Genomic DNA, 17396 nt, shown 5'->3' with positions numbered 1-17396 from the left:
CAAGATGGAGGATGCTTTGAGGAATTAGTGTTGTTGATCCCTTCGGCACCTGTGCATAATCTATATTTGCACATTGTGGACATTTGTCACGCGAGAATTGGTCGTTTCTACGACTCGTTCGTGAGTTCAACAGTTCGGCTGTGGAACGATTTGCCGGCCTCTGTGTTTCCTCCCTCCTAAAACACGATATCTTCAAGAACTATGTTTACACCTTCCTCTCTCTAACAAGACCCTCCACGCAGCATCCACAAAGATGACGTAGGTCCTAAGTCAAATTATTTTTTCTACGTAGAGTTAAATTATTGATAGTTACCTACTCTCTGTGTAGCCTGGTGAGACTAACATTTATAATCGAAACTTTGCATGAAATGAAATTTTCCGAGTTTGGTGACAAGACTTGAATAGCCAGATACTTCACAACCTTCCTCCTACCTATATCCTTACCTTCCCACTCCGTTCCACACGACATAACCTCAATTAAGAAAGCCATAATTCCACTAGTTTCTGACTATGTGGGCGCTTGGAGCCAGTGAGACTATGGTATCCGCAATTTGGAATGTTGTGAGGATGAAGGTAATGGGGAAGGGAAGGAGATGGGAATGGGATGAAGGTGGAAGAGTACCTAGATATTCAGATCTAGTCACCATACACGGCTAAAGCCATTTCAAGCAACATCTCATTTCTGAACGGTGATCTTACACCAGGGCGATACTGAGAGTATCTTCCACTTTTGCCCTGAGATACTCACAAAGACAATAATATAACATTCCAATTTTTGTATACGTAATTTAATTTTTACCTTAATTCAACAAAAACACTAACAAAAAAATAAAAAAATTTACTTGTTTATTAAAAATGTTTGCTTAAAGTTTATAAATTGTAATAATCCGAAGATCATTATTGTAGACTGGCGGATTTCTAAGAACTTTTCGTTTCGGATTATATCAAATACATAGATATTCTATTTTCGGCCGTTTCCTAAATGGGCAAGATTAATGATTTGGTTAGGAGTTAAATTCATTAATTAATATCGGATTAAACTTTATGCAGAGGCGTAGCAACAATCCTAAATCATTTTTGATTATTTTCAAAATGTTCTATCGCTTGGGTTCCACAAATCGTAGTTGGAAATTTAATTTATCGTACTAATTCAGCCCTAGGCTGATAATAGTGGGGAGGGGGAGGAGATCAAACAAGGAACGTGGGTAAGTATCTGGCTATTCCAATCTGGTCACCAAACACTGCTAAAGCTATTTAAAGCTACTTCCGAATGGTGGTGATATATCCCAGGGCCAAACTGATAGTACCTTTCACTCTGTAACGAAAATGATGAAATTTCCCAAATTAATCAAATAAAATGTGTGCGATGAGATTTGAACGCGCCACCTCCGGGTTCAATTTTTCACTAATTCACTTTTTTACTCCTTTCGAAAATAATTTATATATTTTCTGATGTGTTGAATAACAAAAGCAACACGTAGAAAAATGAATCCGGCTTTTTTAAAATCAAGATACTGTTAAAAAATGCATGATCATTACCTTATAAAATATTAATCTATCAGAATATGTATATCTATACACGTGTTTAACGCAGGTGGCCTTGTCGGATTAAATAGAATGGATGAAATGCGAAAATGTTATTATTTTGAAGGACACGTGTTCCGACTGCCTCATATAACATATTAGTTTGTTATGAAATTATAGGCCTCTTGTCCCGTTTTTAATTTGTTAAAACGAATGATTTGTGTAGATTTTTAATAAATTAACAATATCTCATATAAGTAAGTTTCTTTTCGTGATATACGAAAATTTTTAGAACTAACCACAAACCAAATAAATCTGTGCCACAGATTTGGTTCAAATCTCGATTTATCTCCGAATAACAAGTACCTTATAGATAGATTCTCGTATTTCTTATCTATTACTTTTCATCCCTTCGATTTGCCTAAGTCAGATTTGCCTCGGAAGGGGGTTCGGACCCGGAATAAACGAGTGAGTGACGCGGGTACCTTCGAACTTGAAATGGGAAAGTAAGGTTAGGTTAGGACCCATTCAAAATTCAAATGTAACCTTGGCGTGGGTATCAGCTAGCGCGGGGGCTGAATTTTAGATTTCCCCAACCCTTAACACTTATATTCTTAAGCCTAACTTTAAAGGTAGGTGGAGAGGGATGATGAAAATGTGATTACAGTGTTTAATATGGTCAAGCTATTCTGTCTTGTGGCCAGAATGTTCAAAATGCTACCGTAAAATAGGGTAACTTTTATAAAATATCAACTTTAAAAATTCATAAATTTTTAATTAATGGTGTGTAAAATTTTTATTTAACATTTATTGCATGTGTTCAACCCATCGAAAACTATATATTTATCTAACATTTATTGCATGTGTTTAACCCATTGAAAACTATATATTTATTTAACATTTATTGCATGTGTTTAACCCATCGAAAACAATATATTTATTTAACATTTATTGCATGTGTTTAACCCATCGAAAACTATATATTTTTTTAATGTATACATAATGTACCCTACCACTCGCTTAAGCCTCAAAACAACTCCCAATTGAGGATGCCTTAATCCCATTGAATCCGGAATGGTTAGGTTAGGTTAGGTATGTTCAAATTATTCGCATTCCTGTTTAAAACGGGATTGTAGGCCATTAATGAATTTATTGTATGTTTATTAATAAACATATACTTTTTCTTTATTTTTCAGTTTACTATTAATTTTAATATATTTGTTTTTAGTTTTATTTATCAATAAATTTGTTTTTTTTTTTTCTTTACTTCTTTCTTATGTTTCTATAAAATAGTATTTTTTGTTCTTCTAAGTTATTTTTATTATTATTTCATGTATGATTCATACTTGCATACTTATGTTTCTATAAAATAGTATTTTTTAGTTCTTTTAAGTTATTTTTATTATTATCTCATACTTGCACACTTATTTTTCTATAAAATAGTATTTTTAAGTTCTTTTAAGTTATTTTTATTATTATCTCATGTATGATTCATACTTGCACACTTATTTTTCTATAAAATAGCATTTTTTAGTTCTTTTATGTTATTTTTATTATTATTTCATGTATGATTCATACTTGCATACTTATGTGTCTTTAAAATAGTATTTTTTAGTTCTTTTATGTTATCTTTATTATTATTTCATGTATAACTACCACAACACGGGCATAAGCCTAGTATGGTAGTTAAAAAAATGTCAAAAAATGTAACATGTAAATATTTATTAAATAATAAAAAAAAAATAATAATTGTTAGGTATCCTGATAAACTTACCATAAAATACCAATGTTTGTCACGATGTACGAATACGTGTTCATAATTAATAACATTTTTGTATTTCGTCATGATATGATAGGCAAACACGTGTTCCAATATTATTATGAATTTACTAACACTTTATTAGGAAGCGGTACGCAGTCCCATTTTTAACAAGATTACTAATAATTTCAAGAGATATTTAAGAAATCTGCATTACTCATTTTTCTCCGTGTTTGTTAAGGCGATGCACTACGTCGTGTAATATTTTAAATTGAGCCGCTATCAATATTAACCCTTAAGTAAATGGCAATACGGTTTAAATTCCCGCTTAACACCATCCGCCTGTTTTGATTCATGCAAGAAAAAAACATCGCCAAAAAGTGCCTTTTCTTTTATTTTGTGGATGTTCAGGCATAAATATTTAATTTTTTTTCGATCATTTTATAAATAACTTAATTTTCCACATTATACAATAAAATTATAACCGAAAATGTGTTCGTAAGTAGGAGATTTTGAACTTTAAAGCAGTTTTCATAGGCCTTATACATTATTTTTTCTGGGCTTATAAAAAGACTTATCTAAAAAATACTCGATTATTTCAAAGGCCAAGATGTATTCTACTAGCAGTATTTAATTGAAGCATCTGAAACATTTCTAGGCGACCAAATTTTCAAACCAAAAACACATGATTTTGCATTACTACGTATGGCATCGCCTTAACGGAGAAAATCTGTTTGGGCGGTTGTTCACAGTTTCGCAGTCGCAGTGGCTAGGAAATTGAAATGTGGAAACGAGTTATGCAAGGTTATGCAACGTTATGCAAGTGTTAAAACCTTTGTTAAATAATAATAATATTTGGCTAAATTTTATAGCGCCGTTATTGTAAAAAATCACCTAAATTACGGTGATGTAAAGCTAATATCTGTACGAGACTTTATTTCCTTTACACATCAATTCTTGTTAAAATCAAAATTAACACAGCACTACAATGAAGTTGTGATGTGTAACATTGATATAAGAAATCAATTTTCTTTTTCAAATTAGTCTTCCAGAAATGCTTACATAATTAGATTAATAAATTAAAAGATGAGGAAATCATGACCAACACAAATACAACAAACTACAGTCCGCCTCGGAACAGGAATACCTAGTGAGGAGGACTGAGAACAAACTACATCACTTTATATCTTTTTTACTTAATATTGTATCATTTTTACATTACATTATATTGCCGTTAAATAAAAAAAAAAATAATTATTACTGCTGATGAGTTTTCGAAAAACAGTAGTAAAAATATACTTTCAAACGTTTTGAACTAAGTACGTACATCTCTAATTAATAGGATTTTAACAATTTTATTTAATTTCGAAATAATTTAAAATATGACATCTTCCCATTGTGTTTGACGATAAATAGAAACTACTTCAATTGTTCACGTTAACGACAAAGGCTTATTTTGCGAGAGCCGAGACAAGGGTGGGGATACCGGACACTGGTCGAGGCAGAGTGCGCCTAAAATCGACAAGCAAATTGAGTTCGATTGGGGTTATAAATAACTCCCGAGTAGGTACGCCACTGATCGATATACAACGCGTGTTCAATGTTTTTTTCTTATTTTTTAAACCTTTAATAATTATTCATGGTTGAATTCCATTTTAAATTAATTTTTTTATGGGCTAAAACAACTTTATAATCGGTTTCAGTATAAAATAAAGAAGAAAGGTTTAACTAAATGAAAGTCATCTTCATACTTCATACTTCATACTTCATACTTCATACTTCATACTTCATCTTCATCTCCTTATTTACAAAATAAATAATAAACTCATACATACAAATACAGAACTCATTAAAACGTCCCAAGTACACACACACTTTACACGGCAACACGATAAAATACATTTAAACACCATATATACTCATTATGGCAAGCAATCCATTGGTTACGAGGGAAGCAACATATATAATTGCCTCCCAGACGAAATTAAAAATGAAAAAAGTATAGGTACATTTAAAAAAAAATTGTTCAGTTTTATGCTCAATCAACAAAACAATGAAAGTGAATAATATCGGTGTGTAATATATTTATGTGTAATATATATGTTATTTCTAGTTAAATAAGTGAAAATGTAATTTTCTTTTATCTAGAAAAAAAAAAACTGGTACAATTTGAACTAAAAAAATACATACAGAATTTATTTTTACGTTAGCTCCACACAAGAGGCCCTGAGAACAATAATTTTTCTCGGGGGTTATGTTATCTTTGGGAGTACTTTGTGGAGGGTATTTTAAGGAAATTATGGATATTAGGTTCTGATAAGGAAACGGGCATGAGTGATATATTAGAGTAGGTGGGGGTTAGTGTGTTTATCACTAAAAATTATAAGAAAATCCCTAAAGGCCAAATGCTAATCACCCAAAGTCTCACATTTAATTATTAAACATACTAATTACGGTATTTGGTGCATGGGCAAGTAAGTAATGTGAAATATTCCTGCGTAATGCGTAACATTATGCAAGTTCAATGAAATTTTAATTTACAAAATTGGAACTACTTATGTCAGACAAGCGACAAAGAAGTTAACAAAAATTTTTTATGAATTAATAATTCTTTATTCGATTTGTGTACGTATCTCTTTGAATTTTCGACAAATAATTACAAGAATTTACTGAGACAATACGAGTGGTTTCACTGAACTAGGTCCAGTGGAAATTTTTTAGCGGCCCTTTCTTATACATTTTTTTTATTTTTTTATTTTTTTATTGTTTAACTTATAACATTGTTACATTGTACATAAAATAAGTTAAAAATAAGTAATAGTGTAAAACATATGTTGTTGAATTTCTACTCCAATGAAGAGTGCTAGCTCTTGAGCTTGGCGTAGGAGTTATTTGACAATTATTTCATGTTTATATCAGTAATTAACATTATTACAGTACAATAAATATAAACTTAAAAGAGGATTGTGACGTTAATTTTGGTTGAAACATGAATTGAAGTTATAACATTTGATAGGTGATATTAATTTTTTTAAAGATAAATTTGACCTTCTTTTTGAATAAAATAAAATCTGGTATTTTTTTCACTTCTTCGGGAAGACTATTAAAATATATTATGCCTTTGTAAATGTAGTTATTGTGCATTTGTTGTGTTGAAAATAGAGGAATTTGGATGTTAAAATTATGCCTTAAGGATGAGTTAAATTTAAGTTTTTTTACTACAGTTTCTTTATATATTTGTAATATTGCATCTTTTTTATAGAGGTCTTCAATTTTTGGTACTTCGAAAATTTTGAACAATGATGCTGAAGAGAAAGTTGGTTTTTTTTTCAAAATTACTTTGATAATTAGTTTTTGTACCACTTTAACAGAGCTTAAAAATTTTTCATATGCACCTCCCCACCCAATGATTCCATACTGAAGTAATGATTGGACTAGTGCGTAATAGACTTTTTTCAGGTTGTTTATCTTGAGAACATTTCTTAATCTAATGAATATATAGATACATTTTCTAATGCGTTTAACAAGTTCACATATGTGTCTGTTCCATTTCATATGTTGGTCTACAATTACACCGAGGTATTTTATTTCAGTTGTTTGGTTTAGTATGGTACATGATTCATTACAAACATCTTTGTTACATTTTTTGTTGTGTATTATTATATGAATGTTGGGGTTAGTTTTGAATTTATTTATTGTGAATGGTATATAAACTGTTTTTTTTGCGTTAATTGTAAGTAGATTTGTATCGAACCAGTTTTTTAGGATTTGGATGTCATTATTTGCATTTTCATTTACAATTTTCCAGTCATTACCCTTAATTATGATAATTGTATCATCTGCGTAAGATATAACTGTTCCACTGAGGTTTTGTTTGAAAATATCGTTTACGTACATGATAAAAAGTAAAGGACCCAAAACAGTACCTTGTGGTATCCCAAAATCACTTGTGAGTGGTAGACTAGATGCGTGATTAATTTTTACAACTTGTGTTCTTTGGTGAAGATAACTTTTTAGCCAACTTAATGCTGTGTCATTAAAACCTACGATCTTTAATTTTTGTATTAGTTTGACATGAGATATGCTGTCGAAGGCTTTTTGAAGATCAACAAAAATACCAACACATTTTAATGATTTGTCTAAAGCGTCTTGTATGGTACTAGATAATTTAGCAATGGCGTCTTTTGTGCTTTTGTTTTCCATGAATCCAAACTGATTTTCGTGAATTATATTATTAATCTTTATGAACTGAGTTATTCTTTTTTTGGCAATTTTTTCAAATATTTTTGCAATGTTTGATAGTAAAGAAATAGGGCGGTAATTTGTTGGTTCTTCCGGATTGCCGGTTTTAAATATTGGTATAATTACAGATTGTTTGTACATGGATGGAAAAACTCCGCTTTGAAAACTTGTATTGATTATATGAGTTAATGGTTTTGATACTTGTGATTTTATACATTTCAGTGTTTGTATTGTGACCCCATCAAAACCAGGGGCAGAACCTCCTTTCATACCTGTAATAATTTGTTCAATTTCTTCTGGTGTTGTTGGTTGAAATAATTCAAATTTATGCTCATTATTTACTGTAGTATTTGGGTCATTTGGGGTAAGGCCTTGTTGGATTTTTTTAGCGAGGTTTTTTCCTACATTAGCAAAAAAATTGTTAAATACATTTGCGGCTTCTAGAGGTTTATCTTTACAGCAGATTTTTGAATCATTATGATTTACATTGTTGATTGTTTTATTTTTTAAATGTTTTTTATCGACAATTTCATTTATGATGGACCAAATCCTTTTACTGTCATTTCCAGATAATTCAAGTTTTTGTTTGTAGTAGTCATCCTTTGTGTTTTTTATTAGATATGTAAGTTTTTTTTTATAAGCTTTGAAATGTTTTTGTAATGTTATATTTTCCGGTTGTTTTGTATATTGTTTGTAGAGTGTTTCTTTGTGTCTAATTGAGATGATTAATCCGTGAGTTATCCATGGTTTGATTGGCTTTAGTTTTGAAGATGTTTTTTTAGATTTAATATTTCTACAAGCATTTATGTGAAAACTCAGTTTTTTATCAAATATTTTGCAGCATTCTTCTTCATCGTTACATTGATATATTTCTTGCCATTCTTTTTCGTTACTTAATATTTTAGTGAGAGAATTTATATTAATACTATAGTTGTATTTATCAGTATTATTAACGGCCGTTGTGGTTGGTAATGAGAGGTTTTGATGTTTGTAGTCATATTTAAATATACATGCAAAATGATCCGTTACAGATGTTTTAATTACCGCAGATGATATATTTTGTATATCTTTGGTGTTTGTGAATATGTGATCGATACAAGATGGTCGTTGACCGATAATATTTCTGGTGTATGAATTTATACATGAAATGTAATTTAATTCTGCTAACATATTTAAATAGTTATCTTTATCGTTAGAGGAGTAGTCATTAGCGATATTTAAGTTAATATCTCCGATGAGTATTGTTTTTTTGTTTCTATGATGTTGTAATATTTTTTTTAATTCTTCTATGTATGTGGTTATAGCAGAAGAGTGTGTCCGATAAATAGCAATGATATTAAATGAATAATTCATAAAATTTATCTCCAAGTTTAATAAATTGACATTATTCACCATTATTTCATTTACACTTGTGACAGCGTAAATATTTGATACAAATATGGCGACGCCGCTATTTCTGTTAATTTTATATTTTGTTGCATAGTACGAGTAACCCGGTATATTATAATTAATTTCACTCGATGAATGCGTTTCTGATAGTATTATACAGTCAAGTCTATTTAATTGTTTAATAGTTATTAGAAATTCTTCGAAATTTTTTTCCAAAGATCTAACGTTCATGTGTATTATTATTAGGCTGGCTGTAGGTTTTATATCTATAAAATCGTTTGTATTATTTACCGTGTCAAAAATCCTTTCGTCTATTTTATATGAATTATCTATTGCGTTTATTATAAAGTCGTTCATTTTGAGGTAGTAATAAAATTAACAATAATGTTGGCGCTGGGAATACACTTCACATTTGCAATTATAATATTATATGTGTTTGCTTGTACATTATCACTGCGTGTTAACACTTTGCGGGCGAGCTTTTCGTAATATTTTTTTGAAATATTGTGCATATTATTTAGGTTTTCGTTACACTTGTAATTAATAATATGCATCATTAGTCGTAATCGATGCGATCCCTCGCAATTTTCAGCATTTTGTTTCTATAGTTGCACCTAATACTGTTGGCTGCGTGGTCCGTGGTGTTTTTTTCTCCATATTTAGAATTTTGTCTGGTGCAGTTTACACATGCTGGTACTGTTTTTTCTCTTCCCGGACATTTTGAAAGGATGTGATCGCCCATGCAGTGTGGGCAAATTGGAGGGCTGGTTCGGTGTAGGCATCTTTTAGCCGTATGCATGAACATACAGCAATGAAAACATTGAGTCAGTGGATCGCAATCTTCAATTTTTACTCGTTGAAACTGTATATTTAGTTTACCGAGTGCAAGGAGACTTTTTCGCATTTTGCCACTAGTTTCCATGATGTAGCTAGTGAACTGGCGCTGCTTTTCGTTTATGTTTGTGTTTTTTATCTCCGTTATAAGTGTGATTTTGTTGTCTTCACTTTCCTTGTAAACATCTTCAATTCCTTCGTTCTGGGTAATTATTCCGCAAACTATTTCGTCTTCAGTAAGATTGGATTTTAATCCTTTTATTATTATTTTTGGTCTTTTCTTTTGAATTTCATTTACCACCAAATCGGTATTCAGTTTTTTTATTTCGGCGGTTAAGGTATTTGCATATTCCTTTTTTGGGCATGATATTATTATTTTTTCTTCTTTTGTTTTTCTCAAACCATTTATTCCTATCTTTATGTTGCTTAAATTTATTTCTTTTTTTATTATCTTTTCAATTTCTTCTGCTTTAGCATTATTTTTGGTCGACGAAATGATGATTGAGAATCTCTCTTCTTCTCGAGGAGTGACTTTGGTTGTTGATAATACCTGTGCATAGGATGGTGTTGATGCGCTTTTCATTATTTTTTCAAAGTTTCCCACCAGTTGGTCGTTTTTTTCGATAAGTTTGTCTTGTAGTTGAATTATTTGTTGTTGCATTTTTAATATTTCAGATTTCACTTCATTGTCAAGATCAATAATAATTTTTTCGATATTTGTTTTAGTTTTCGAGTCTTTAACGGTTTGTATTTTTTGAACTTCATTTTTTAGCGTATTTAACAACTCTTCTACCGTCATGAAAGTGTTACGTTGCGGTGTAACGGGAGCGCGAAGACAGTACCGTGCGGGCTGCCGTTACGAGCGTAAGATTAATACTGTAGACTAATACATATTGAAAGGCTGTGTCCTTTTCATAAACGGTGCTAGTATAAACATAACGTGTCTTGTATTTTTATAATGTTTTTGGATAAATGTCGTAATTTTTCAAGTTTACTAACATTTGATAGATACATTCTTTTTTGTAAAGGCAATGATCATGAAGCAAAGATTTTTTTATGAATAATACTTTCAGCTTCATAAAACCTACAATTATAATTTGGCGTGATTTTTCAAGGGTCTTCTCCAGTTGAAATAAAATGTCACCATGAGAATTAAAACGAAAAATACTTGTTAGGTACTTACTTGCCCAGAGCTGGGATATCATAACTCAGCTGAGCCGAGCTCTTGACAGACGCTACTGCTGCAGTGAGCAGTAGGCCCCGTTTGTCGAACTCCTGTCGCATGGCCTGCAGCAGAAGGGCGTGCGCTGAAATATCAGCAGAGCCGGCGACCGTGTCGCGCTGCCCGGGATACTCCCAGTCGAGGTCGAACCCGTCGAAGCCGTACTGCACGGTGAATTCGGCGGCGTTCTTGGCGAATTTGGCGCGCAGGGTGGGGTCATTGGCAACCTGAGAATGAAAAGCAAATTATAAATTATAGAAGGGATTGAAGAAGTTAGTGCTTCTGCATGGAGTCAATGACGTTCTTGGAGAAGATACCGGAACCTATAAGATCTTATAGAATGAGGACGAAACTGAACTTCAAACTTCAACATGAAGTCGGACGCGTTCTTGGTGAATGTAAAGCATCGTTGGTAAAAAACGAATAATGAGTAATCTTGTATAAGTGGTCGAAGCCGTACTGCGTGGTGAAGTCGGCCGCGTTTTTGATGATTTATTTTTATTTTTTTAAGTAAATATTATTTAGTTTAATTTTACATTTTATATATAGTGTACATCTATTTTGGCTCGCCGGATGGAATCGATGGCAACCTATATAGGTGTAAAGATCAAATTCCTTCACTGTATTATTGAATATCTGATGTTTATGGAAATTCTTTTGCACCCTTATCTCAAACTCTTGAAATAATTTTTTTTGTCTTTTTATAAAGAAAGACAATTTTTCCCAGCTTACGAAAGACCTGACAAATTTTATTTAGTCCTACTACCATCATTAATACCGGTTCAGAACCAGACGCATTGGACCACTTGCACAAAGCAGCAACAAAACCATCCCAATCAGTTTTCATCTCATTTAGTCACGTAGATTTACAGTGAAGATTTCTTAGAAATGGGTAGGTAACTACTTACTGTTCTTTATTTTTTATCGAAACATTTGTAAATTTTTTTGTTTTCAAAGATTTTTCCAAGAATGCGTTCTCGTAAATAAAGCGTTATCTTTGTTTATTTTCATATTATTCGTCTTAATTAAACAAAAATTGCTTCTTCCACTGATGTGGAAAATTTGATTTCTGCATCAGTGCTTTTTAACTATATTTATCATAAATCAATTCCTGGAATTCAATTTACAAAAATATTACAAGAAAAAATTCCAGAGGCGTGCCTTATAAGCATAATATTTTTTCTTGTGAGCACTTTTTGATGGCTTAGAAAAATTCAGGTGAATATAATATTATTTAGAGTTGTACACAAAATGCTTCAAACGTTTTTAAATGTTTACTAGTGTTATCACCACATAAAAATAAATGTTTGTGAACTATTTTAAATACTTATAAAAATTCCTACACTGATTTAAAAACACACACATAATATGATATACACTGGGTCAGCGTATGATATATAGTTTAAGAATTTTTTAATTTGACAGTCAAATTGATCATTTTAGCTTAAATTCGAATAATTTTTCTACCAAGTCGTACGAACTAGAAACTATTACAGTTGCTTAAAACAATGATAGAATAATATTAAAACTCGACATTATTTAAATTTTTCGTGAAAAATTCTGAAATAAACATATCGGAATAAAATAAGAAAAATTATTGCAGTCTTTTTAATGTGAAACCGCACAAGAGTACCAACTGAGAGACTATGGCATCCCCAATTGAGGTATGTTGTGAGTTTGAAGTTTTTAGGGAAGGGAAGGAGATAAGTCATTTGAGCAACAATTCACCTTTAAATGGTGGTCTTACACCACGGCGATACTAAAACATATGGCAAATATGCTATGTAATATTTTTAGGGAATAATTTGTGAAATAACACAAATTAATCAAATAAAATTTTCTTGCGCACGCCGAATTGGAACACGTGACCTCCAGCTTGCTAGTAGAGAATCTTACCCATGAAAACGTAGGTCTAATGTGAAGAACGATTTCTGGTTTCAAAAAAATTAAAACGTAATTGAAATATTTTCTAGGTTAGGTTATTAACCCAGTATAATTTAAGGAATAAAAATATTGCCTTTGCTATTTTCGTTTATTATTTCACGATTATGGTTAGTGATTAAATATATCGTTGTTTCTGCAAAAAAAATATAAATAATCACCTTCTATGAATGGCACGCCCCTGGTACTTACCAAAATCAAACATTAATTACATTTTTTCAATTGGAAACGTTCGGGAAATTCGTAACAAAATATCAATATAATGTTATGATATATTATAGAGGTAAATTCTTAAGTAAATTTGAATATGGAACGGAGGATATTGAAATATATTCGGAGATGCTTGTAATAGCGAACTAAATTATCTATTAATATTGAAGACTTATTTCTTTATGTGAAGAAGTACATATTTGCTCCCCGTTTCAGAGTAGTAGAATATATTCGGAGATTTCATTTAAGGGGATGCACTACGAAGTAATGCAAAATCATGTGTTTTCTTTGGTTTTAAAATTTAATCCCTTAGAAATGTTTTATTTAAATACTGCGAGTAGAACCCATCCTTGGCCTTAGAAATAATCGAGTGTATTTTTATAATCCCAAAATAATATAATAAAATAAAATAAATGATTTTTTTGGCGATGTTTTTTTCTTGCATAATTCAAAACAGGCGAATGGTGTTAAGCGGAAATTCAAACTTTATTGCCATCTAAATAAGGTGTATTATTGATAGCGGCTCACTTCTAAATGTTTCACGAAGTAGTGCATCGCCTTAAATGGCGAATTATGTACTTATTAATGGTGAAGATTTATTTGTTTACATGACAAAATACATATTTGCATCCGTTCCAGAGTAGCAGATACCTGGTTAAAGACAACCTTTCAGAGTCGAAATGTTAAGTAAAATGGCTATTGTCTTGTTTGGTTAACAGATCTGAATAAGCAACTACAAATAAAACATTAAAGCAAACAAGCTTCTTAAACTATGGTATTAAACAATATAACACAATCCCACTCTCATTCAAAATTCACAACAATATTATAACATTTAAAACTCAAATAAAAAGCTGGATACAAAACATAGGGAGATCAGAAATAGAAAATATATCTATTCACTCAACTGCACTAAAAACACCATGTAATATATTCCAGAAAAAAACACTCTATTTAATAATACACGGTTTTAAAAAAAAAAAAAATTATAGTGAATACCTCACAAGAGTCCCAACTGCTCCCGTCTGGAGCCAGTGAGACTGTGGCATCCCCAATTGGGGGATGTTGTGAGGCTGAAGGTAAGTGGGGAAGGGAAAGAGGAAGGTGGAGAAGTACCTGGCTATTCAGATCTAGTCACTAAACACGGCTAAAGCCATTTGGAGCAACGTTTCAATTCTGAATGGTGGTCTTACACCAGGGCGATACTGGTAGTATCTTCCACTCTGGAACGTGCCGCAAATATACTCTATATTATTTTAATTAATTAATTGTGAAATAACACAAATTAATCAAATAAAATTTATTTGCGCACGCCGGGTTCGAACCCGCGACCTTCGGAATGGCAGTCCAATGCGTTACCACTGGACTATGCCGGCCGTCAAATAATCAGAATAAGAGGTGTTATTTTGATATTCAAAGAGCTATCGAGAGATGATTAATGATTTTTTATGGCCGGAATTGGATGGTATTAATCTGGACAACGTTTACTTTCAACAAGACGGCGCTACGTGCCACACAAGCAACGAAACCATTGATATTTTACGGGAAAAGTTTCCGGACCGTGTTATCTCTCGAAGAGGTGATCACAATTGGCCACCGAGATCTTGTGATTTAACACTTGTGACTTATTCCTTTGGGGCCATTGAAAGAAAAGGTCTTTGCCAACAGCCCAGCGTCGATTCAAGACCTCAAAGGTGGAATTCGTGAGGCTATAGAGCAGTGCTCCGCAACCTTTTCTCACCTACGACACACCAAATTTCTTCCTAGAATTCCGCGGCACACCGAAAGCTAAAATATATAGGTTTTAAATTGATACACAAATTTCAAAATAATTTCTTGTTTTTTATTTGAAAAGTATATATACATACATATAACTATAACATATTTATTTTTACGCAATCTTAATAATTATTATAAAATAATAATAAATTAAGGAGCGATTAATTGTTAAATTAACCTGCGCTTGTTTCAATTAACACTAAAGTTTTATATTCGGCTCGATTTTTGACAGCGCAACCCGAAGTTCTTGGTCAAGACCTTTTAAGCATGATCGATTATCATTTTTAATTAATACAAGCGTTGAAAAACTTTGCTCACATAAATATGTCGTTGAAAATGGAATGCTTTGACGGAAATCGAGGATATTCTTTTTTAACGTAAATCCAGAAAACATCTAATGGATCTTCGGAGAAGTGAAGTTTGAATGTCATGTCATTATTTAAATCTGTAAATTCGTCTCGAATTTGCAGAGGCAGTGCTTCTGTAGAATTTATTGCATTGGTTGCAAAAGAATTTCGAATCCAATCGTATTTTTCCGTATTAATGGAATAAAAATATTGACCAAATTTCTGATGAAGCATACTTAAATGTTAAATTTCTGCCGAAGCATACTTAAATGTTGTTGGACCAGATCCACAGTTAATTGTTTGTTTTCAATTGTACTATATTTGGTCCTTTTGTACATTTCCAAACATCCTTTTTGCAACTCTTTCTGCCATAGTTCGTTATTAAGTTCATTCAAATGCTCGAATATATCAGCCATGTATGCAAGTTTGGCTATCCAGTAATTATCATCGAGGTGCTGTTATAGTTCGGGCATATTTTGATTTAAAAGAAACTCACGCACCTCGTGACGAAGCTCAAATAATCTAGCCAAAACTTTGCCTCGGGATAGCCAACGAATTTCAGTATAAAACAATAAGGATTCATATTCGACTCCCATTTCTGCACAGAGTATTCCAAAGATTCGCGAGTTTAGGGCTCTTGATTTAATTATGTTTACGATTTTAATACATTCATTCATCGTGTTCATAAGTTCCTCCGGTAAATTTTTGACCATCAATGCTTCGCGATGTATGCAGCAGTGTGTAAATTGTAACGTTGGATTTTTTTTTTATTTTACACAAGAGACAAAACCCTTTTTCCTACCCGTCATTGCCGTAGCGCCATCCGTGCAAACAGCAATGCAATTGCTCCATTTAATATTATATATTTTGAATAAATCATCGGTTACTTGAAAAATTTATTAACCGGTAGTTTGTTTTGAACCTCCTTACAAAATAAATAATGTTCTTTAATAAAATCCTCGTTAACGAAACGTACAATAGCTATCAACTGTAATTTATTTTTAATATCGGTTGTTTCGTCCATCTGAAGCGCAAATTTTTCAGCAAATAACAGTTTTCTACTCAGTGTTCCTAATATATTGTGAATACGTCTTTTAACAGTATCGGCAGACAATCAAAAATAGACAATATTATGAAAAATATTTTGCCATTGTGTATTAAATACGTAATATTGTAAAATGTCAAATACATTGAATTTGACCGCGGCACACCTGTATCCGGCTCACGGCACACCAGTGTGCCACGGCACACCGGTTGCGGAGCACTGCTATAGAGGACATAAGGCAGCCACTTTGCGATTTGGTTATGGAAAATTTCATGAAAAGGATATGATCCTGTAGGCGTGGTCGTAGTGGTCATTTGACTGATGTTATTTTTCACTATTAACGACATACCTTCTTCTTTATAATGAAATAAACATTTGATCATTTATATTAAAAAATGGCATTTTTCTTTGAATATCAAAATAACACCTCTTATTGGAAAACCCTGTATATTTAAAATTGCTTCATATTATCCATACTACTAAATTTTAATAACATGTAAATGAAATCCTCAGCATGAGAGATCCCAGTGAGGATATCATTATCTCTATTTGTTACAAAAAAGGAAGATTCCCAACTGCCTTCTTCCCTATATTCTCCCCCTCTTCACTCCCTTCACCTTTAGAGCATTCCCAAATTGGGAATACCAAATTTGCATTTTAAAAAATGAGGACTCGGTGAAATACTATTTCTTCATGCGACAAAAATAACGTTTGAATAAAATGGCTTGTTTAAAAAAATTATCCAACCAAGTTAAACAAACAAAAGTGTGATTGGTATCTCCATTTTAACATAATCAAATGAAAACGATTGTGTAAACATCTATAATACATAATATATTACATGAATTTTTGAAATTAATATAGGTCAGGTTATGTTGTTGTATTGATGATTAATCAAAGATTATAAAAAATCAACGCGATGATAACATGCGTCACTTAATTGAACTGAAAAACCGCTTAACTAGTCGGTACAACGTACTTCCGAAAGATAATGATTCATATATCAGGAATTATTTACATGAATATCAATAACTTGATAGATGATAATATCAAATCATTTGCCGATTTAAGTATTATTACACGTGAAGGAGACGTTTTTCTATC

At 31.8% G+C, this 17396-nt stretch overlaps 1 protein-coding gene across 1 annotated transcript in view; it reads right to left on the bottom strand.

Annotated features, from left to right (window-relative positions):
- Positions 1 to 17396, bottom strand: part of LOC149411982 (chitinase-3-like protein 1) — a 92033-nt gene that overhangs the window by 14109 nt on the left and 60528 nt on the right. Inside the window, exon 4 of the mRNA XM_089646488.1 lies at positions 10932 to 11197. Within this exon, the coding sequence (XP_089502614.1) occupies positions 10932 to 11197 (266 nt within the window). The remainder of the gene's footprint in view (positions 1 to 10931; positions 11198 to 17396) is intronic.

Source organism: Hesperophylax consimilis, chromosome 24 (assembly GCF_061612785.1).
Source record: "Hesperophylax consimilis isolate HC1 chromosome 24, BYU_Hcon_1.0, whole genome shotgun sequence".
Classification (NCBI taxonomy): domain Eukaryota; kingdom Metazoa; phylum Arthropoda; class Insecta; order Trichoptera; family Limnephilidae; genus Hesperophylax; species Hesperophylax consimilis.
This window is presented reverse-complemented; position numbering and strand designations above follow the sequence as displayed.